The sequence below is a fragment of the Delphinapterus leucas genome, chromosome 2 (assembly GCF_059928025.1).
Source record: "Delphinapterus leucas isolate spDelLeu-1000000601 "Yukka" chromosome 2, BTC_Dleu_Yukka2, whole genome shotgun sequence".
Classification (NCBI taxonomy): domain Eukaryota; kingdom Metazoa; phylum Chordata; class Mammalia; order Artiodactyla; family Monodontidae; genus Delphinapterus; species Delphinapterus leucas.
Window position 1 is genome coordinate 169,999,757 of NC_143130.1, and position 24,341 is coordinate 170,024,097.

Sequence of the window (24,341 nt, forward strand, 5' to 3'; positions counted from 1 at the left end):
GGCCTTGTGGGCCACAGTAGGGAGGCTGGGTTTCATTTTATTTTATTTTATTTTTTTTGGCCCTGCCTGGCGGCATGTGGGATCTTAGTTCCCTTACCAGGGATGGAACTGTGCCCCCTATATTGGAAGTGCAGAGACTTAACCAGTGGATCTCCAGGGAAATCCCCCAGGTTTCATTTTACACACTGTTATTTGATGTGTTAATTTTAAAAGTATATAGATTATTGAATCATATAATTTTAAAGTATTTTGATAACTGTATTTCAATATTCCCACTATAATTTCTTTTGTCATACTGTGCATATTATTTTATGGTTCAAAAACACAATTCTGCCTCATGGTTCCAGTGGGGAGAGAAAGAGGAAGCAGGGGGTGCGGGCGGTTAGGGGGGACCCACCAACAGTTTCTGCTACCACCGCCCGGGCCGCCTCTGTGCTCTTGGCTGTGGGAAAGGAGATGTGGATCCTGGGTGCAAGGCCACACCTACAGGAGGGTGGGCAGTGGGACAGCGATGGCAGATACAAATAAACTCAACATCAACAGCCTCATCCAATGGCTGTTGGAAGTTAGAGGGTCCAAGCTAGGCAAGAATGTCCAGCTACAAGACAATGAAATCAGAGAACTGTGCTTAAAGTCCCAAGAGATCTTTCTCAGTCAGCCCATCCTACGAGAACTTGAAGCACCGCTAAAAATAGTGGTGATACCCACAGGTAATACTATGATTTGCTTCGACTTTTGGAGTATGGTGGTTTCCCACCAGAAAGCAATTATCTATTTCTTGGGGACAGGGAGAAGCAATCTTTGGAGAATATCTGCCTCTTATTGGCTAAAGAAAATCAAACATCCCAAGAATTTTTTTCTTCTCAGAGGAAACCACGAGTGTGTCAGTATCAATAGCATGTATGGATTTTTATGATGAATGTAAAAGAAGATACAACATTACACTATGGAAAACTTTCATAGACTGCTTTAACTGTTTACTGTTAGCAGCCGTTGTGGATGAGAAAACATTCTGCTGTCATGGAAGTTTGTCCCCAGGTCTTCAATCTATGGAGCAGATTCCGAGAGCTGTGCGGCCAACTGATATACCAGATCAAGGTCTTCTTTGTGCTCTTTTGTGGTCTGACCCAGGTAAAGATGTCTTAGGCTGGGGTGAAAATGACAGAGGAGTTGTCCTTCACATTTGGTGCTGAAGTGGTTGCCAAATTTCTCCATCAGCATAATTTGGATCTTATGTGTAGAGCCCGTCAGGTGGTTGAAAATGGTATGAATTTTTTGCAGAGAGGCAGTTGGTCACTCTGTCTTCTACAACTGATTATTGTGGAGAGTTTGACAATGGAGGTGCCATGCTGAGTGTGGACAAAGCACTAATTTGTTCTTTTCAGATTTTAAAGCCTGCAGAGAAAAAGAAGCAGAATGCCAGGAGCCCCTTTAACACCTCCAAGGGGTATGATCACAAAGCAAGCAAAGAAACAGGTGTCATTTTGACACTGCTTAATTGGGACTTGTAACATATAGTATACGATCTTCACTTTTTAAATCGTAATGTATATTGGTCAGCTTTGCTCAAATAGTGTTTGTGGGCATGCTCCTTCCATTTTTGACTTAATGAATGATATTTGCTAATTATAACAGCAAATAAAAGACTCTCCACTCCCAAGAAAAAAAATGTTTTGTTTTGTTTTTTAATTCTCTGGGTTTTCTTTGCAAACAATTTTAATGATGGTATTAAAGCAGTACACCCCAGGACAGTTTATCCTGTCTAGGGTGTAAGTATGCAATTGATCTATTTTAAATTCGGTACAACCCAAGAATAATGCAAATTTGTTTTCTTTAGGATATAAGGAGAGCCCTAGGGTGCTCAATCTGTACAAGTTTTTGTCATAAAATGCATACTGTTGATACAAACCACTGTGAACATATATTTTTAAAACTTTGTTTCAAAGGATTGTTTTTTTCTCTTACTGTCTTGTCATGTACAAACTAGTAACTTTCAACCTTGCCAGCATCACTGGTATGATGTATATTTAATCAAAGCACACTTTCCCCTACCATATACTTAAAATGATGATTAAAGCCATTACTTTATTTTACTTTATTTTTTAAAATAAATTTATTTATTTTATTTATTTATTTTTGGCTGCGTTGGGTCCTCCTTGTTGCACGTGGGCTTTCTCTAGTTGGGGGAGCAGGGGCTACTCTTCGTTGTGGTTCATGGGCTGTAGGCACACGGGCTTCAGAAGTTGTGGTACACGGGCTCAGTAGTTGTGACTCGCGGGCTCTAGAGCGCAGGCTCAGTAGTTGTGGTGCACAGGCTTAGTTGCTCTGCAGCATGTGGGGTCTTCCCGGACGAACCCATGTCCCCTGCATCGGCAGGTGGATTCTTAACCACTGCGCCACCAGGGAAGACCCAGAGTCGTTATTTTAAATGTTTGTTAACTCTTTCCTAAAGCCAAAGTTTCTGTTGAAATACGTATTGACACTCCTCTAAGTATAAGGTGGCTTGGTTGTGTACACATGCTGCCTTCCTGGGGATTCAAAAACAGGTTTTTGAGTTTGAATAGCGATTAGTAACATAGTTACTTCTTAAGCTATTAATGATTAAAGTTAATAACATTTTGTACAATTTCCATAGAGCCTATTCATTAAATAACCTTTGTACCATTACATCAGGCCTGAACCCGTTCATTCAGAAAGCTTCAAATTAAAGAAACAATACTGTTCTTTATGAGTGACCAATTATGCTTTCTTTGGTCTACATTCTTTATTCTACAGTGAAATTGAGGCTTGTAAGTCAAAACAAAGGAACTAACTTACTACCACTAGTTTATACAGAACTCAGGATATCTATGACTTTTTAAAACTATAATCTGTTACAATGTTTCAACAGATGACCCTTTACAATACCATGTGGTGAAAATGAATTCAGACTTATTAAATGATGAACTTGTTAAGACACACACACACACACACACACACACACAATTCTGCAAAAGGGTCCATGGCACAAAGAAGATAAGATGTAGGTCAATTCCCTGCACCCAAGCTGGACTGGCCTTCCACAGGATCCCAGAATCTCAGAGTGAGGCTCTTAAAGAACACCCGGGGAACTTCCAGTGGTTGGGACTTGGAGAGCTTTCACTGCCTGGCCAGGTTCAATCCCTGGTCGGGGAACTAGGGTCCCGCAAGCCTGTGGCTCACCCCCGGCAAAACAAAACAAAACAAACCCAGTACAGGGTGCAAAGAGTGCAAAGACATTTTAAACTCGCTAGTAGCTATATCAAGAGCTTCTTGGTAGGGCACGGGGAAAGACTGGGAGGGGCTCTGCATACCTTCTTCCCTGCCCCCCTCCCTCTTCCTCCACACTCTTCAATCAGGACTGCTTGACTTGGATGCACTTTATATACGGGGCATAGACATAAAGATTTCCTTTAAAGAAAGAAGCCCACAGTATAACAATCACTCACATACACCTTAAAAACCACTAACCACCCATTTTACAGGTGAGGAAACGGAGGCCCTGAGAGAGAAATGGAATTGCCTATGAGGCCAAAGCAAGGCATGTGATGTTTGTTGACTCTCAGGCATCTGCTTTTTCCAGGACAGCACAAAGCCTCTTCCCCACCCAGCCCTGCTGCCAATGTTGGGTCGTATGGGGGTTGGAGGCCTCTGAGCAGGGGCAATGACAGGCTGAGGATGTGGGGTGAATGGGTGCCTAGGAGGTTTCATCAGGGCTGCAGTGGCAGAGGGACTCATCTCTGGGAGCAGCTTAGCATTCCAGGTGACATGGAAAACACCAGAAATGGTCTGTCAATCTGGAGGAACTCCCAAACAGGTATGGGAATATGAAATTCCTGGGCGTCACCCAGCGTTGATTCATGGAAATATTACATTCTGTGCTCTATAAACAAAACGATCCAGCAATACTCATTTTACTTGTCAGTCCAGATGTAATATACAAACATACGTATATATTTTTAAGCATAGAGTGCCTCCTGCTGCCGGAAGCTAAAAGTGCACAAAGAGGTTCACAATTTCATTCGTCAGAGCTGCTCAGCAAGGAGTAGAATCACAGAAACCCGGAGCTGAAGAAACACAGGCATCTTCCAAAGGTCACAAAATTCCTAAGGAAAGCCTGCAGAGCTGGGCAGGTGACGTAAATGAAGGGTGTCAGGCTATCTGAGAGGAAGGGCTGTGAAGACATGAGGAATGCCTTCAGCCTCCAAGGGCGTTCAAAGCTAAAAAAGTTTTTTTATATTATTAACTTTTGAAAAATAATAGATTCTTATGGTACAGAGTTCAGAGGATACATACAAAAAAGGATTCATTGAAGAATAAACCTCCCTCTTACTCCTGTTGCCCAGCTGAATTCTCCAAGGAGGGAAAGAAAGTGTCCCTCAAGAGATAGACTCTACTCATCAAAGATATTTGTACACAAATGATAGCATATTACAAACACCATTTTTTAATTTTTTTTTTTAAAACATCAGATATTGTTAATATCTTGGAGCTCTTTTCGTATCCTTGCATAAGAGCTTCTGTTTCTTTTAAACACCTGCATAGTACTTCATTGGATGAATGTACCAAGGTTTTTAAATCAATGAACATTTAACTTGTTTCCAATATTTGCTATTATAAGCAATGCTGTAATTAATAACTTTGTCTATGTGTGAGTATATCTGTAGGATAATTTCCTAAAAGTAAAATTACCTTCTCAGAGGGTATGTGTATTTTTTTTGAATTGTTTTCATTGAGATATAACATACATGAAATAAAGTTAACAGTTGTTAAGTACAGAGTTTATAAACTCTTACATATGTATCCATACCCATAATCAACACCAAATTCAAGATATAGAACATTATCAGCCCTCTAGGAACCTCCATCTTGACCACTCCTAGTCAATATCTGGCCCCCAAAGGTAATTACTATTATAACTTCTATAATCACAGATTAGATTCACCTGTTCTTGTCCTTCATATTAATGGAATTATACAGTATGTGGTCTTTTGAGACAGGCTTCTTTTTTTTAAATTGAAGTATAGTTGATTTACAATGTTATATTAGTTTCTCATGTTCAGAAAAGTGATTCAGTTATACATATATATATTCTTTTTCATGTTCTTTTCCATTATGGTTTATTACAGGATATTAAATATAGCTCCCCGTGCTATATAATAGGACCTTGTTGTTTATCCATTCTATGTATAATAGTTTGCATCTGCTTGTCCCAAACCCCCAATCCAACCCTCCCCCGCCCCTGGGACTAGCTTCTTTGAACTCAACAATATTTCTTTAATTCAAGTAAGTCTGATTCATCCATGTTGCTGCATGTATAGTCATTTGTTTTTCATTGTACATGTCTTTTGATGGACACTTCACCTCCATTTCTCTTGAGTGGAACTGCTGACTCATAGGGTAGCCCTATGCTGGGCCATAGAGTAGGCCTACGTTTAGCTTTAAAGACAGAGCCCAAGTTTTCCAAAGTGGTTCTATCGCTTACAGTTGTGTCAAAAATGCACGAGTGTCCTAGCAGCTCCACAAACTCATCATTACTTGGCATTTTTCATCTTTTTACATTTTAGCAATTCTGGTGGATGTGTAAAGGTATTTCATTGTGATTTTAATTTGTATTTCTCTGATGACTAATAGTGTTGAATACTTTTTCCTGTGCTTTGGCCCATTGGATATTTTCTCTTGTGAAATGCTTATACATTAGTCTATTTTTGTTGGGTTGATTGATATTTTTTTATTGATTTGTTGGAGAGCTTTATATATTCTATATATAAATCCTTTGTCAGATGTATGTATTGTAAATATTATCTACCAATCTTTGGCTTGCCTTTCACTTAATGAAAGCCTTGCAAGCTTTAATGTTGCTGTGGTGGTTGTTGTTGTTGTTGTCGTTTTTGATGAAAAGAAATTCTTAATTTTAACAAAGTCCAAATTTCAATCTTTTCTTTTGTGGTTAGTATTTTGCATGTGTCTTGTACAAGGCAAAGTTGTAACCTCTTTCTGTTGGCTGTGTTGTTTTTCTGGCTAATCCAGCCTAGCCCCGATGACTTCTGGGTAGTATGTCTCTATATGCTGACTCTCTCAGGGATTGTACATGGGAATTCTTGAAACATTGGGGTAGTCTGCCCACTGCCTTTTTTTTTTTTTTCATATGGGAGATCTGGCTCTGCTTCAACTTCTTTCGTTCTCATCCCTTCACTGATTAACAATATTGTTTCTGGAGTCACACTGATGTAGGTTGGAATCCCAGATGTATTACCTACTTCCTGTGTGACCTTGGGAAAGTAGCTAAACCTCTCTGAATCTCAGTGTCTCCATCTGTTAAATGGGGTATGTATTGGATTTCATTAGGTAAGGCTGCATAAGAAACAACTACAAATCTCTAAAAGCAAAGGTTTCTTTTGCACTCATGTGACTTGTCAGGCGTGGGTTGCTTCACATCTCTTTCCTTCCAGGACCCAGGCTGAGGGAGCAGCTCCACCTGGGACAGGCCATTCTCATGAGAGAGGGAAAATATTAAGAGCGTTGGTAGGAATACATAATGGCTCTTAACACTATTGCTCAGATGTGGTGAAAGACACTTCTATTCGCATTCTATTGGCCAAAGCAAGTCACGTGATCAAGCCTGACATCAGTAAGGCTGGAAAGGACACTCTTCCTACAGGATGCGTTGCAGTCACAAGGCAACAGGTGATGATGTATAATCCTTGCTGACCTGAAACAACTAGGCTGCCAGGTATTTCTCCAGCAAAGATGTCTTTATTTGGAATCAGCAGAGAATTGCAATTTGGGGTCTGCCACCATGGTGAGCCACATGTAAGTCCCCACACAGCAAGGGAAGGAGAATGCTGTAATAGAAAGGGAAAGGGGTTGGAAGGGCTATACTAAAAAAAGTGTCCACAGCTTTTCATTGGCTGATTTGTTGCTAGGAGAGAAAAGGGGTCTTTCTACTTTTTGGGTGAGAGAGCCCTCCCTTCTGGTCTCCTGACTCTATTTAATTTAGGTTTCTGTTTCTTAATTTTTTACATCCTTAACAGGAGGAGTCACTTAATAGCTGGCAACAACAATGCCACCTACCACAGGATAATAACAGTACCTTCCTTATGGCTGTTTTGAGAATTAAATGAGGTGAAGCACGTCCAGTGCTTCACACAGTATACTGCACTTAGTAAGTACACAATAACTATTGGAGGCTATTATTATCATTATTACTATTACTATTTCCTGGTGCTGCCGAAAGTTCTTCTGCTCAGTGGACTGGGCTAAACCTTACTTGAGAGGAAGAAAAGAAGGATCTGTAATTACTCCCAATATTTAATTTGGAGACAATAAAACGTTGAGTCTAACGGCTCAAGCTTTGGAGGAATATGGACTCCTTACTAGGGCACATGATCTTAGACAAGTTACTTAACCTCTAGGGTCCTTGGGACTACGTTGTAGGCTTGTCATTAGGGCCAAGTTAAGTCAACCCTGTACACAAAGTAGGTGCTGAGTATTTGTTGAATTATTAAATGTGGATTTTAGACTTATTTCAAATATTCAGTGAACTGTATGCATAACTACAGTACAGTTGTATGGAAAGCCCGTTACTGGCCTTTTCCATCATTTGGGTCTCAGCTCAGATGTCACCTCCTCAGAGAGAGACCTTCCCTGTCCACATCATTTAAAGCGCTTCCTTCACCTCCAGTCACTTCTCCCTATTATCTTGTATTTACAGCTCTGGTAAAGCTCTGAAATTGTCTTGTTCATTCAGTGGTTTCTTTAATATGTCTCTGCCACTAGTTCTTGTTTTCTGTACTCTCATCCCCAGTTGAGGATGGGCCTCAACATCCTCATTCGTAAAACTAGGCGAGCGGAGGAAGAATGGGGAAAGGTAAACGCCGGCCGCTCCACCTGTGTCTCGGGCCTCCAATTCTTTCCGGCAGGGCACCGCCCCTGCCACCCACGTGGGCCGCTGTGGGGCACGCCCCCAGATGGGCGAGGCCTCCAATGTTGTGTCGGCCGCGTGCGGGCCGCGGTCCTAGGGAGGCGAGCTACGTCACACGTACGCAGGCCCTGCCCCCGCCCTTGCTCGCCACAGGCGGAAAAAGGGAGTGGCCAGGCGCAAGGGCCCCGCAGCCGGCGGCGGTGGTGCCTGAGCCGCCTCCAGGTGGCTGCTCTAGGCTCCCGCCCGCTCAGGCAGCTCGGAAGCCACTCTGTTTTGGGGTCCTCGCCGCTCTTCCACGTCTCCCGGAAGAGTAACTGAGCCGTGGCCGATCGAGGGACAGGTTTGCTCAACCTGGACCCTCTCCCGGCCGGCTGCTGAGGACGGGCGGCCTGGGAGGGTGACCAGGCCGCGGTGCAGCCGCTCCAGAGACCTCAGGTGAGGTGGCCGCGGGAGGCCGAGGGGTCCCCTTGGGGCCTTAACGGCCTTAGAGGCGGGGACGGCATCCCCTCAGCGGAGACCCTGCTCTCTCCGCCCTGCCGGGGGCTCAGGAACAGGGCAGGGGAGCCCCCTTGGGCCTCCACGGACGTGGCTTAGTGCCCTCCCCTTCTCTCCTTCCCCCACCCCAGCCTGGTTTGGCCGCTCTTCCCCCTCCGGAGGCTCAGTGCAGTGGGTAGGGAGCGAAGTGGGAGTCTGTACTCGTCCACCTGGGATTGACGACAGAGTCCCTGGGACCGACCAGCTGATCCCCAGCCTCCCTTCCTCTGTGTTGACACTTGGCCTTCGTGCAGGCCCTGCCACCGCCGTCGGCCGACCCATCCCCATCCCCATCCCCATCCCCATCCCCATCCCCATCCCCATCCCCATCCCCATCCCCATCCCCATCCCCATCCCCATCCCCATCCCTTGCGCTTTCACCCTCTCTCTCTTCAGCTCGGCGTGGGCCATTTACTGGGCGGAATTTCTTGAGGGCTCTGTACCTCGGAAGTCTGCTAGAGTTGTTCTTTTGTCCGCGGAGCAAGTGCCTAGGGCCCATCTTAACATTTAATTGGGTACTCAATCTTAAGGCACAGGCTTTTGTTTTAAAACCCTTTAAAACTTTACAGTGAGAGGTAAGATATAAGTTAATAAGTATGTTTTGATTGCTTTATTAGGAGAGATCATTTGTTCCCTACTTACCACCAGCGTTTACTCGGGAATGAGACATACTCTGTAGGGAGTTTTATATGTTATGGAGCATGTCACTTCCATTTTCATTGGATTTCACATAAGCTCTCTGAAATACACGGGCATGTAATTATCCCATTTTGTAAGGAACAGGTTTAGAGGGTGAGTTTCTTCTTGAGGTTGTTCAGATACTGGCAGGCTAGATGGGGAACGCAGGGGTTAAAAAGTGGGTTTGGCTGACTTAGATTTGCCTGTCTGCGCTGCTGTCTAAACTCTGGGATCTTTCTAAACCTTTCCCCCCATTTTTTTTGTGACAAAAGGGTATTGCTACTTACCGCACAATGTGGTTGTGAAAATTATGTGTGCTAAAGATAACGTTTGCAGGGCACCTAACATAAAACTTAATTCCATTCAGCAGTATTTATGGGTGCCTGCTGTGTGTTGAGAATTCATTGGTGAGCAAAACAGACGTGGCGTTTATCCACCCACTCCCCCCCTCTCCTTCCCCAAGAGGGAGAGACAGGGGAAAAAAATACACATAAAACATGAAGGGATGTGAGGGAAAAGAATAGTGTGTGAACAGAGAATGATAGGACCCAATTTAGATGGGACAAAAGAGCCATTTGGGGGGCAGATGACGTTCAGGTGAAGACCAAGAACAAAAAAAAAGTTAACTGTGAAAGAGCGCTCCAGGCAAAAGGAATAATGTGCACATTCAAGAAATGGTTGTTGACTTTTTTATATGCTACTCTTCTATGAAATGGAAACTAGTTATTTCATCATCATCTTGATTTATTGTGGCACTGGATAAGTACCCAAATATATGCATCAAGTGAATGTGCGATCGTAATTGTTTTATTCTGAACTTAGCTTAATGTGCCTATAGTAGGTACTGAGAATCCAAATTATTGAAGGTATATTTTAGACGTGTATATGCACACCTAAATTATCCATGATAGCGCTGCAGTATTTACACTTTGTTGAAATAGGAATAACAGTAGTAGTGGTAGTTGTAATTATGGTAGCAACTACTCAAATGAGTGCCTACTGTGGGCTAGGCATTTTTCAAAGTGTTTTTTAAATGTAGTATTTCATCTTAAAACCATCCTGTAAAGTAAGTACACTTATTTTCCTCATTTTCTAGGTGAAGTTTCTCAGTTTCAGTCAAGTAGTTTGTTTAGAGTTACGTAGTAAGAGGCAGGGTCAGGCTTTCCAACCCAGGACTATCTGTCTCTAGAGCCTGGTCTTAATCGCGGTGCTCTGCTGTTAAGCCACACTGATCATTTTATATCCTTTTTACAGGTTCACCAATAGGATTATTCTGCTGCCATCATGTCCTGGTTTGCTGATCTTGCTGGAAAGGCAGAGGATCTTTTAAACAGAGTTGATCAAGGGGCTGCAACAGCTCTCAGTAGAAAAGAGAACACCAGCGGCATTGTTTATAGCAAAAATACTGACTATCCTGAACTTCACCAGCAAAATACAGATTTGACTTACCAGACAGGACCTAAAACTACTTACATTTCCTCAGCAGCTGATAATATTAGGAATCAAAAAGCCACCATCTTAGCTGGGACCGCAAATGTGAAACTAGGATCTAGGACATCGGTGGAGGCCTCCCATCCTGTTGAAAATGCATCTGTTCCTAGGCCTTCATCCCAGTTTGTTCGAAGAAAAAAGTCAGAACCTGATGATGAGCTGCTGTTTGATTTTCTTAATAGTTCACAGAAGGAGCCTACTGGGAAAGTGGAAATCAAAAAAGAAAGGGGCAAAACACCTGTCTTGCAGAGTTCTCGGACAACAAGCGTCAGCTCTGAGAACACCAGAGTAACCACCGTCAAAACCATTGAAGAACATCCTTCTGGGAGCCAAAGCCACGGTAGTTAATCAGTCCTCTGTTTCTTTTAGAGTTAACCAAATTGGATGTCATCATAGCCTAAAATGTTCTGGTAGCATTTGTCATGCTTTGTTTTGTTACCTGTCCCTGCTGGCTCAAGGGCAGGCTCTCTGAAGTGTGTGGTGTAAATAAGGGGACAGCATAGAATACTATTAGCCAATATACGGTTACAGTAGGGACCTTTGAATGTTGTCTGTTGTAACTTTACCCAGCCCAGCATCTTATTTTTTAACTAATTAATTAATTTATTATTTATTTTTGGCTGTGTTGGGTCTTGGTTGCTGCGCACAGGCTTTCTCTAGTTGTGGTGAGCGGGGGCTACTCTTCGTTGCAGTGTGTGTGCTTCTCATTGCGGTGGCTTCCCTTGTTGCGGAGCATGGGCTCTAGGTGCGTGGGCTTCAGTAGTTGCGGCACGCAGCCTCAGTAGTTGTGGCTTGCGGGCTCTAGAGCGCAGGCTCAGTAGTTGTGGCACACGGGCTTAGTTGCTCCGCGGCATGTGGGATCTTCCCGGACCAGGGATCGAACCCGTCTCTCCTGCATTGGCAGGCGGATTCTTAACCACTGCGCCACCAGGGAAGTCCTCAGCCCAGCATCTTAAATTATATCCAAAATGATTCTCTAAGATGTTTTAAGATATAAAGAAGAAAATTTTGAAATCTGAAAGGAAACATATAGTTTTGGATTTGGAACTATCTCCAATTCATTTCTTTCTGTCATTGGTATTATAAAAGTAACAGGCGGCTGTACTTCACTTATATTCTGGATTGGGAACTTTTTGGTGTGTTTTTCCCCCTGCCTACCCTGAAAGTAAAGTGTGAGAAACTGAACTTTGATCTGAGTTGGAGGGTTAAAGGCATTGATTTAGTAGTGAAGTAAGAAGTTAGAATTCTGGTTTTCAGTTGTTTAATTTGCTATGAAATTACCTCAACATGTACATCTTCTCACCTGCAAAAAATGATGTTTACATGGTAATGTGGCTAATTTGAGTACCTAGGAAGCATTTTAAACTAACAATAAACATGATAGGTCCTTGCAGAGATTCTTTATAGAGCTGATAGCTCATGGGAGCTTGTTATGTTCTTAAACCTTTTAGCTTCTTCCACAGTCTTGGCTCTTAGTGAATAAAATCTTTCTTGTATTTCAAGATAAAAAAGTGGTAAAGAGACGGGTTTTGGGCACTAGCAGTTAATTAACTAGGTATGAACAATCCTAAATTTCTTTTCAACTATCTTTTGATTAATTATACAAACATTTAGTGAGACCCTATTGGGCCAGGATACAGAAGTGAATGGGTTATAGTTTATTGGATGAGATACACATGGACACATATAATATACATGTAATATAGTAAATGGAGCAGTTGAGGTATGGTCAGAGTGTTGTGGAAGCATGTCTTTTTCCTTATTGATTCATAGATACTCTTTTTATGTTCTAGATGGCAGTTCTTTCTCATCCTCCTCCAGTTTTACCTTGTTTTTTTCCTTTTTCTATAATGTCTCAATAGAAGTTCTTAATATAATGATTTTCAATTTTTTCTTTATGGTTTGTGTCTTTTGGGTCTTAGAAAATCTTTTCCTATCCTGAGGTCATAAAGGTATTTTTCTGTATTATAGGAAAAGGTTTTATACTTTTGCCTTTCATATTTAGATGTTTACCTAAAGTTGTTTTTTATGTATGGTGTGAGGTAGGCATCTAGTTCCCTTTTTTCCCCAAATGGAAATCAGTTATCCCAGCACCATTTATTGAAAATATTTCCTTTCCCTATTAATCTGCAGTACCATCTCTGTCATTTATCAAATATCCATCTATATGTTGGTATGTTTCTGACACTTAATTCTGTTTCATTGGTTTATTTGTCTTTGTGTCAGTGCCACATTGTCTTAATTACTGTGGTTTTATAATATGTCTTTATATCTCAAAGAGCAGATTCTACCACCTTGTCCTTCTCCAAGAATGTTTCGGCTATTCTCGGGACTTTTGTACTTCCATATGCATCTTAGAATTTGCTTGCCAAGTTCCACAAAAATTCTGTTGGTCTTTACTAGGAGTCCATTGCTTCTACTGACATCAGATAGTTTGGTGAGAATCAGCATCTTTACAACATAGAATCTTCTAACTTACTCACATGGTATAATTATTTTTTAGATGTCTTTCATTAAGATTTTATTGTTTCTTCCATAAGTGTCTTGCATACTTTTTGTTAGATTTATTCCTGGGTAGTTTATATTTTTTAAACCTCTTAAAAATGGTATGCTTTAAAATTTTTTACTTTCTGTTTGTTGCTGTCTATAGGTTTTTGTAAATACACACACACACACACACACCCCAACCTAAGATAGCTCTTAAGCTTCATATTTTTCTATACATTCATTTAAATTGTCAACAACACAATAATACCATATGTAGATAATGACTGTTTTCTGCTTAACCCTTTTATCTTTTTAAAAACTCTTTTTATTGCCTTACTACATTGGCTTGTACTTGAAAACCAATTTTGTGTCTTGTTCCTTGTCTTAAAGAGAATGCTTTGAGTGTTTCAGTTTGTGTTCAGTTTTTCATAGGTACTTTTTATTGGGTTAAGGAAGTTTCTGTGTATTTCTAATTTGAGTTTTTATGTTGAATTTTAGCAGTGTTTTTTTCATGTATGTATTGAGATACCATGATTTTTCTTCTTAATATTAATATGGTATACAAATCAGTTGATTTACTTAAACCTAAAACCAAACTTAACTTTCAGTAAATGTTTGCTAGAACTCACTGGTGAAACCATCAGGGTCTGGGGTGTTCTTAGTGGAAGATTTAACTTTGATTCAATTGATTTTCCATTTCTTTTTAAATCTGTTTTTGGTAAGTTATATTTTTTTCTAAGAATTTGTCTATTTCATATACTTTCGGGAGGATTATATTTATTTTACTTAATTTCAGGAAAATAATGTCACAGCTGAAATTTTAACACAGTCAGACACTAATCACTTATAGTAACCCTGCAGAAATCAAAGCTTGATCACAAATACCACCTGAAGAATACCAATATTTGGCACTCTGCTAAATGTTTGTTTTTTTAAAGCAGCATTAACGAAGTATAACTGATATGCAGTAAATTACACATTTTTAAAGTATACAGTTTGATGCGTTTCATCATCATGTACATTTAAAAATTTATTGACATAACGTAGTTTACAGTGTCTCCCTCAGAAGACCATTTTTGGTTATGTTGATCCTCTAGTATGTTTCTTTTCTATTTTGTTAATTTCTGATCTTTATTATTCTGCTTTCTTTGGGTTTATTTTGCTGTTTTTGTAATCCTTATGATGGGTGCATAACTCATTAATTCCTTTCATTTTTAAAAAAGTATATTTTATTTACTTATTTTTGGCTGCGTTGGGTCTTCGTTGCTGCGCGCGGGCTTTCTTTAGTTGGTGGTGAGCAGAGCCTACTCTTCGTTGCGGTGCGCTGCCTTCTCCTTGCTGTGCGCTGCCTTCTCATTGCAGTGCCTTCTCTTGTTGCAGAGCACAGGCTCTAGGTGTGCAGGCTTCAGTAGTTGCGGCACACGAGCTTAGTTGCTCCGCGGCATGTGAGATCTTCCGGGACCAGCGATCAATCCTGTGTCCCCTGCATTGGCAGGCGGATTCTCAACCACTGTGCCACCAGGGAAGCCCCCTACCTTTCTTTTTTTTTTTCTTTCATAATTGAAATTTTATTGGCTGTTTTGAGGATCAGTACACAAACATTTCAATTTGTACACAATTCTCAACATACGTACCAAAAATCTAAAACATCATGCAGTTGTGAATCTTTTCTGAACAGTTATTCCAGTGACTTTCCAGCTTAAAATTTGGAGGCAAATTTTCCTTCACAGGATGTCAAGTACCAATATCTTCAAATATTGATAATGCTCTTATATCGTAAGTCCCACTAATTCACAATTTAATATCATGTACACTACATACTCAAATTGTCCATCGTTCACAGCACATTAACAGTTACTAGAAGAACTGGACTACCACGACCAAAGATGTTACAGAGTGCACAAAATTCTGCCCAGGAGAACCAAGATCAAGGGGTGAGTGGTTTGCTTTAGGAAACAATTCTACCAAAAACAACATGGGAAGAGAAGTAATTTAAAGTGTTTAAGACATTAAATGCACAACTGACTCCAAACTGACATTTAGTGTGCTTTGTATTATAGGATATAAAAGCTGCCTTCCATCTGTGGAATGTTAAGCTGACACCCAAGACAATCAAAGCCTCCCATATTCAATATCCCACTATTTTCTGGTTGTACCAAAAAATAAACAACCAGCAAATGATTTCACCTCTTAAAAAAAGCATGTACACTTAACAAATGGGATGAGGTGGGATTCCCTCCTTTTAAAAAATATTTCTAGAGCTACTAAAAAACTTGCGTTTACAAAATAGTTGGTAAAAATATTCCTCTGGATTGTACAAGAGGGGAGACAGGGACCACTGACTTGGCTTCTTTCTCTCCTGCTTCATCAGAAGCTGGGCTCTCCTCGTTTTTAGTTTCTCCGTTTTCTGCAGGTACGTCTTCTTTAGTCTCCTGGTTAGCCACTTCAGCCTCTTTTCCCTTTGCTCCCCTTTTCCCTTTTGTTTGCACGTTTTTGTCTAAAGATTTATCCTTTCCTGCCTCCTTTTTTGGCTTCGTTTCCACTTTTGCAGGAGCCGGTTTAGCTGACAACCTCGCCGACCTCCTCTTGGGCTCCTCCTTCGCCGCCCCCTTGGCGGAGCCGACCTTCCTCTTGGGCATCGTGGCGGCGGGGCCGGCGCGTGCCGGGTGCCTGCGGGCCGCGCTGAGAGCCTGCACAGCTGGGCTGCCTGGCCGCTGCCACTCCTCCCCCCACCCGAGCTTCTTCCTGTCATTTTTAATGTAAATATTCAAGGCTATAAATGTCTAAATAGTACTTTAGATATATCTTACAGGTTTGGATGTATACTTTATTTCTTTTTAAAATCTTATAAAATTAAAAATAATTTTTAAAATTTTCTCAATTTTTATTCATTAAAAAAAATCTTTATTTTGGAAATTTCAAATACACCAAAGTAGAGATTGATGGTTCCCCTCAACCCCCATATTAACTTTTATCCAGTGATGATAATCAACAGCTCATAGCCATTCTTATTTCATTTATAACATCTCATTTTCAATCTCTTTCTTTACCTCTACCCACCACAGAATTATTTTGGAGCAAATCACAGGTCTCATATCATTTCTTCTATAAATATTTTATTAACTCTAAAAAATACAAGTTTTCAAAATGAACAGTCACGCCATTATCACCATAAAATTAATAATTCCTTTGTATCATCTAATATCTAGTCAGTATTCAAATTTCCCTGTTTGTCTCATCATTTTTACACGTTATTGAAATGCGAAAATCTTAGTTGTACAGACAAATGGCTACACCTATGAAACCCACACCTTTATCACGATAAAGAATGTTTCCTTTGCCCCAGAGAGTGCCCATGTCCTTTTCTAGTTAATCTCCCCACCCATCCCCCAAGCACCCACTGTTCTGATTTTTTTCCCTTTAGATTATTTTTGTCTGTTCTGAAACTTCACGTTTGCCAGCAAAAAGTGAGATCATATAGTGTGAATACTTTACCTGACTTCTTTTATTCAGCATGTTAGTGAGATTCACTCGCGTTATTGAGTATATTAATAATTCTTTTTTATTGTGTAGTATTTTACTGTAGTATTATACCACAATTTACCCAGTCTCTTTTATGGACATTGGGGATTTTCCAGTTTTTGTTTTTTGTGAATAAAGGTGCTATGAACATTTTTGTACTTGTCTTTTTGTGGAAAAATGTTTTTATTTCTGGTCAATAAATACCGAGGAATGGAACTACTGGGTCAAAAGGTAGGTACATGTTTAATTTCATAAGAAATTGTGAATACTTCCCCACAGTGTTTATGTCATTTATATTGCCACCAGCAACCTGTCTATAAGAGTTCCAGTTGTTTCATATCTTCACCAACATTTTATGTCGTCTTTTTAATTTTAGCCAGCTAGCGGGTGTGTTTTGGTCCTTGTTTTGGTTTTAATTTGCATTTCCTTGATCACTAAAGATGTTGAGGACTTTTTCATTTAGATATAGTTCATTTTTTAGCACATACTTAATTTTTTTGGAGTAAGTAAAAAGTGTATTTGCATCACATTTAGTAACAAAACCAAGATGAAACTGAATTAATGAGTATCTGAATTAATGAGTATCTCTTTGGGTAAGGCAGTTTAGACTCCAGTTTGGTATATAACAAATTGCTCTGACCTGTTATTACTCTCCTTGCCTCGAAACCCACAGCTGTTCTTTTATGCCTTTCCAGTATTTTCAATGTTGAAACTTCTCCCTTTTTTTCAAAAATGATTCATAGACAGAAGGGAGGACAAAACCCTTGTTTACCTAAACCCAACCACGTAAATTTCTCTGCTTTTTTTTTCCCCTTCCCAGAACTGTATTCTTGTATCTTTTCTTTATCACCATTTGTTCAGTGTATCCAGACTTCGAGGGTCCTTACAGATCTATAGGCTGTATGTATGAGAGCGAAATTTCATCAGAGGGAAGTCTATTAAAAATTTAAGTTTACTTTTTATGGTGTTTTAGCTATAGCAGTCAACTTGAGCCAAAAGGCATTCTACCACAGTAAGCTACTAGTGCATATATAGTGAGCATTCCAATGTAACAAAGATGTATTTGCTTTTTTTACAGAAGCCTCTAATAATTCAGATTCTGGCCATGAAGGCCAAGAGATTTCTTCAAAGGAAAATGTATCCTCAGGTGCTGCCTGTGCTGATCGCAACCCAGTGCCTGAAGATGATGGGAGATCACATGAACTATCTAATCTTCGGCTGGAGAATCAACTGCTGAGGAATGAGGTTCAGTCTCTAAATCAAGAAATGGCCTCATTACTTCAAAGATCCAAGGAAACTCAAGAGGGTAGAGCCTTATTTAAATTACCCAGGGTTAGGAATTTAGCATTTCAAAAATAAACTAAAAACTTGATTATATCTAAACTATTAGAAAGATTTTAGATGGGAGTTGTAAAATAGTGTTTTCACAGAAATATAGGGCCCAGATTTGGAAATGGGAACAGTCATCCTCCCACCCACCTGCAACAGAACACTGGCCTCTTTGGTCATTCTTTAGAAGCCGTGGATAGGAAGATAGTGTAAGCCTTGTTAGACTGACTTCAGAAGAAGCTTCACTTTAACCCAGACTAATTTAGACATGGAAATAGTTTTTCCAGAGACCCTGTACAGTTTGCTTCAATATTTAATTTTTTTTTTTTGGTTGGCACTCTGCACTGCATTGCTCTTTCTGCACCAATTTTCTAGGTTAAAAGAATATCTTTTTGCCACAGTAATTGAAAGAAACATTTCTTTCCGGTGTTTATCTTCAGGTTTTGTTTTTGTTTCTTTTGGTCTTACTGGGGTGTACATCGTCTACCCTTGATTTGGATGTGCATTCTTTCCTATCTGTAGCAGAACTCCAGAAATCCACTGACCATTTTAACCTTGTGAACTCTCGGCTGTCTACTGATTTTGGCTCCCAAATGCTTTATGACATATCTCCAGAAAAAGACATTTGTAGAAGAGCAGCTAGCTTCATGCCTGTTTCCAACCAATTAACTGTAATATAGATATGAATGTTGGCCTTGGAAAATGGAGGTCCCTCTTGGAGCAAAAAAGTTGAAGATATTTGTAAGCTTCTAATTTTGGCAATAAGTACTAAAGGGATTCAGAGGAGAATCTTTGTGTGCTCTGAGAAAGATGTGTTTACTTGTATGGAGAATTTTCTTTCCTTTTCTTTTTTTCTTTAAAGAACTAAACAAAGCAAGAGCAAGAGTTGAAAAGTGGAATGTTGACCATTCAAAGAGTGATCGAATAACTCGAGAACTTCAAGCACAAGTGGACGACCTGACTGAAGCGGTGGCTGCAAAGGATTCCCAGCTGGCTGTACTGAAAGTGAGACTCCAGGAAGCTGACCAGCTGCTGAATACTCGCACAGAAGCACTGGAAGCCTTACAGAGTGAAAAATCACGGTAGCTATGAGAAAATGAGCTAGAATGTTTATCAATGCAAGTAATGATAAACATGGTAGTAAATACTGTCTTATCAAAATTTAACTTTGTAAATTTACAAGAGAGAAAATGTGGCTTTTGGTAATGCTGGAAATGTGTGTGGTTAAAATGGATTTATTATCTGAATCTTGAGATGCATTGTTAGCAAATTCTGAATTTAAAAATATTTGAAGAGCAGTGTCATTAATCTTTTGACATACAATGATGTGTGGCGTGTGCTTATATTTGGATGCCTAAAGATATAGGTTACAGTCCATTAAAAGGGAAAAAGATTTCTCTAAGAAGGTTTTAGTCAAACCGTCTTTTTTGTGCTAATATGCCAGTGCTCTAAAAATTATTCTACCTTTTCATTTGTATACTGTGGAAATGAGTTATTTCAAGTGATGTCTTTTCTTTTAGAATAATGCAGGATCACAGCGAAGGTAGTAGCCTGCAGAATCAAGCTCTACAAACTCTTCAGGAGAGATTGCACGAAGCAGATGCCACTCTGAAGAGAGAGCAGGAGAGCTATAAACTAATGCAGGTTAGAATGGGGACAGCAGGGCTCTTTTATTATTTGGATGAGGAGGAATCGCTTTACACTGTTCCTAACATATTTACTGTAATAAAATTCTGCAGTGCATTTCAGAAAATTCTGTTTCTGTGGCAAAAACTAAGTATTTGAAAATTTAGCTTGATCCTTGCTAAATTTAATTTTCTATGTTGAAAAACAATTAAAGTACTTAATACTCATTAGATATATACATCTTTTCATTTAATTTGGTTGTGCAGCCAGCATTACCATTATTTGATTAAAAGCTGATTTGAGGGCTTCCCTGGTGGCGCAGTGGTTGAGCGTCCGCCTGCTGATGCAGGGGACGCGGGTTCGTGCCCCAGTCCGGGAGGATCCCACATGCCACGGAGCGGCTGGGCCCGTGAGCCATGGCCGCTGAGTCTGCGCGTCCGGAGCCTGTGCTCCACAACGGGAGAGGCCACAACAGTGAGAGGCCCGAGTACCGCAAAAAAAAAAAAAAAAAGCTGATTTGAGGCATCTCATTCTTTTCATTTAAGCTTTTTCTGATTCCAACTTAATCTGGTTCTGTTATTTCAAGAGAAAGTTGTACATAATGTTTATTTAGAGTTTTACACTTAAGTGAATTTTTGCATCTAGTTTAGTGATTTTCAGCTCTGTCTACACATTAGAACCTCCTGTGTGGTTTTAATACTTTCTGATGCTGAGTCTTCATTCCCAGGGAGTCAGATCCCATTGTGTGAGGTAGGGCATAGGTGTTGGTGATTTCGATTTACACGATTTGCGGGTGTAGCTGATGGGTAGTCAGGGTTGAGAACCTCTGGCTCACTGTCTTTTCAACAGGTGAAAATAGTTCAGCCCTAAAAGTAAGTAACAGGTAATATAGGCTTTTAAAATTTTTTATTAATATATTTTATATACCACAGTAAAATATCCCAAAGTACTATCATCTCATCATGTAGTTAATGTTAAAAATTATTCATGAGATATTTTACATTCTTTTTTGCATACTGATTCTTTAAAATATGGTGTGTTTTACACTTACAGCACATCTCAATTCATTCACTAAATTTTCTTTAGAAATACTTGATGTGTATTTAGATTTCATAAAATTTGTAGGTGAAAAAGTTGTTCTAAACATACTCAGAATAACAGTTCTTCAAAAAGTTAAGCATAGGGTCGCCATATGCTGCAGCAATTCTGCACCGAGGTGTGTATATACCCAAGGAAACTGGAGACACGTGTCCACACGAAAACTCGTGCATGGATGTTCACAGCAGCAGTATTCACAAGGGCCCCAAACTGGAAACAGTACAACGTCCATCAGTCGCTGAATGGGTAAACAAAATGTTGCATATCTGCACAAGGAGATATCATTCAGCCATAAAGAGGAATGAATTATTGACTCATGCTGTAACATGCATGAACCTTTAAAACATTATCCTAAGTGAAGAAAGCCAGACACAAAAGGCCACATTTTGTTGATTCCATTTGTGTGAAATGTCCAGAATAGGCAAATCTATAGAGAAAGAAAGTAGATAAATGGTTGCCAGGGGCCGGGAGGGAGGGGGACGTATGGGTAGAGGATTTCTGTTTGCGGTGAAAATGTTCTGAAATTAGATAATGGCAGTGGTTGCACAGCTCTGAGAACACTACGCTGAATTGTATTCAGGAAAACACTGAATTGTACATCCTAAAAGGGTGAACTCTGCGGAATGTGAATTATATCTCCATAAACCTATTATTAATTGAATTGAGCTTCAGTATTTATGTTAAACTAATTTAAATGAACAAACTTAAAAATGCACTTCTCAGTTGCAGACACATTTCACATGCTCAGTGTGCCTCACTGAGTGGTCCTCTTGCTCCTTTCCTTCCAAACAGGAGTTAATATTGGATCAAAGGTTTGTGGGCTTTAGTTATTGGCGTGTAACTATGAAAGCTTTCTGACTTCTGTCTCACCTTCTGAGTTTTTTGGTGATGGGAGCTTTTGAAAATAAGGGTAAAATATAAATAATTCTCAGAACTAAATTTAGGCTAAGGGACAGACCATGTGTTTTTTAGAGTGTACTTTAAAAGTTTCTTAAGCTAAAAAAATTAGGGAATAGTTTATTAGAAAAACTGAAATAAAGGAAAAACATTAGCCATGATATTAGAAAAGATGTAGCTGTGTACTTGTGTCTTCCATTTGTTTTCTAATAGACTTTCTAGTTTTCTGTAGACCTTTATTCATTTATCAGCTAGGTCAGACCAGACCTAGTATCCAAGTGACCAGATTCACCTGGGAAACTTCTTAAAAAACAGATTCCCAAGCCCAGTCTTGGAAATTCCAATTCAGTTAAGCCCAAGGAAGGCCTTGGGCAGCTGTATTTTTAACAGACTCCCTCACTGATTTTGATGAATTGCCATGTTTGGGAACCACAACCTTAGAGTTCCTGTTCTTCAGTTCCTAACAAATGAAGAACTTTTTTTACCTCCCTGTTATGTTGTTGGGCTGAGCTAATAAATCCCATAAGATATCTAAATGGATGGTTGTAAAGTATACCTCAAAGCAAAATGATATAATAAGTATAATATAAACTTTGACACAGAGTGAGTTTTCTGCACGCCTTAATAAAATGGGAGCGGAGCGCCAGAATTTGGCAGAAGCAGTTACCCTGGCGGAAAGAAAATACTCAGATGAGAAGAAGAGAGCGGATGAGCTACAGCAGCAAATCAAAATGCTTAAGTCCAACTTGGAGTCCTCTAAGCAGGAATTAATTGACTACAAGCAAAAAGCTACTAGAATACTCCAGGTAAGCGTGAGATGCACTTGTGTGAATGTTAAGATAGGCCAGATGACCGAGAGACATTCTGAGATTTTTTATAGATCTGTGAGATACTTTGTTCCCGTTTGACTGGGTTGGCTTGCTTCAGGTGTCTTGCTCTTCTTAGAAATATTATAAAAAAGATGAAATGTCTCCTGTTCCTACCACTTTTTTCCTTTTAAGAAAAAAATTCATTCTGCCACTACCTAGTTCAGGTCTTCAACCTGTCACCTTAATCACCAAAAGCAATGTTTTTTCCTCAGTTAGGTGTTTCAAGATCTGGTCTTTTTTCTTCCACTAAGTAACCATGTGCTGTTGAGCAAGCTGAGCCAGAAGAAGGCAGCAGAGAGAAAGATACAGAGGAAGAAAGAGGACAGACTTACGGAGAAAGGGCTTAAATGAGGTGAAAGGAGATGGAATCAATGCACAGGCGGAAGAATTATCCCCCCCCTCAAAAAAATGAAAGGGCACGTCTTCACTCTGATAAGAACGGCAAAGGAAAGAGAAGTTGAAAGCTACATTAGATGACTACAGTCTTAGATCTAAGGGAGGGGGAAAAAGCTGGGAGAGGAGATCTGAGAGCTGGAAGAGGCCTAGACCAGTCACTGAAAAATTCAAAAGAGGATCAACAAGGAAGAACATAACAACTGTTAAAAACATTGCTTTTGGCTCTTTTGACCACTTTGATCCATTTCCCTGTCCTTCTCCTTTCTTTTAATGCCAGACGTGCGACATCTGCCAGACGTATGATATCTGCTGTCTTCATTTTAGAATGTTAACTTTAACTCTTTTATGTAATTTCTGTCCCCACTACATTTCTGAAATTGTCTTCTCAAAAGTCTTTAGTGACCTAAGTGCTTTCTGTCCTCTTACTAGTTTTCATCCACTTTGATTTTGGTATAGCTTTTTGACCCTGTGAACCCTCCTACCTTCTTGAAAGTTGCCTTCTAATGTTACTTGTACTGCCTTAGCTCTCTGTCTTCTCTTTACTGCTGTTTCTCTTGGGTCCTCCTCTTCTGTCCTTTTTCGTTATTCTTTTTTATTTTGCTTTGTCATATACTCTGCTTCTGTCATTGATGTGACTTCAGCATGGCTCCAGCTTCCCACCTGGTTTCTGAATGCCTGCCATGCCCAACCCCCAAATCAGCTTCCCCTCCATTCTTCTGTTTGCATAAGTGATATGGCCACCTTCCTAGGCAGTGAAGCTTGAAACTGCAGTGGCATTTTGACTCCACCTTTTTCCTTTAGTGCCTGCCTCCTATTGGCTATGACCCCCTTTTTTATTCTACCTCCGTGAAATATCATATTCACCTCCTCTAAACTCTTCTTTCTAATTATTTGTGTTGTATCAGTGTAATTTGTTAATTCATCGAAGAGGTACTTAATTGAGCGCCTAACTATTCACTAGGCACTTTGATAGGTGCCGAGGATACCGAGCTCAAAAGATGTGTCCTCTTAAGGGAGCATTCAGTTTAGTGGGACAACACTGAGGCAATTGATAAAATGAAATTATTGATGCAGTACTATGGGAGCTTGAAAGAAGAAGTCCTTAAAACATACCTGGAGATGTCAGGAATCACTGGAGATGCTGTATGAAGAGGAACTTGAAGGATGAGTAGGAAGACTCAAGGTAGGGAGGAGATTTCAGGTAGAACAGCCTGTGCCAGAGCATAGCGGGCCTGAGGGAACATGGCGTATTTAGGAGACTGCAGCTAGTTCTCCGTTGCTAGAGCATCAAGTATTAGAGATTAAGAGATGGGAGAGAAAACTCAATGACAGCAGATGCCAGATTGTGGAAGGCCTTGCATACCGTGCAGAGGAGTTTTGATTTTATCCTTTAGGTGATGGTAGGGGGTGGGGAGGTTTCAGAGGACTTGAGCAGCATGACCAGATCTGGGTATAAGAACTGCGGCAGCCAT

The 24,341-nt window shown here is 40.2% G+C and overlaps 1 protein-coding gene and 2 pseudogenes across 4 annotated transcripts in view; 2 read left to right on the forward strand and 1 right to left on the reverse strand.

Moving 5' to 3' along the window:
- The first annotated feature begins 327 nt into the window (after positions 1-327).
- LOC111175936 (serine/threonine-protein phosphatase PP1-gamma catalytic subunit B-like) lies at positions 328-2,735 on the forward strand (annotated as a pseudogene).
- A 5,399-nt stretch (positions 2,736-8,134) lies between these two features.
- GOLGA5 (golgin A5) overlaps positions 8,135-24,341 on the forward strand; it is a 42,241-nt gene continuing 26,034 nt past the window's right edge. For all 4 annotated transcript variants that reach the window (XR_016392260.1, XR_002644892.3, XM_089908142.1 and 1 more), the window contains exons 1-6: positions 8,135-8,377; positions 10,409-10,985; positions 17,733-17,960; positions 18,846-19,065; positions 19,504-19,627; positions 22,207-22,410. Coding sequence is in view for 2 of the 4 variants with exons in the window: in XM_089908142.1 (XP_089764268.1) it covers positions 10,439-10,985; positions 17,733-17,960; positions 18,846-19,065; positions 19,504-19,627; positions 22,207-22,410 (1,323 nt within the window). In the remaining 2 variants the exon portion in view is untranslated. The remainder of the gene's footprint in view (positions 8,378-10,408; positions 10,986-17,732; positions 17,961-18,845; positions 19,066-19,503; positions 19,628-22,206; positions 22,411-24,341) is intronic.
- Positions 14,313-16,598, reverse strand: LOC149750351 (non-histone chromosomal protein HMG-14 pseudogene; annotated as a pseudogene).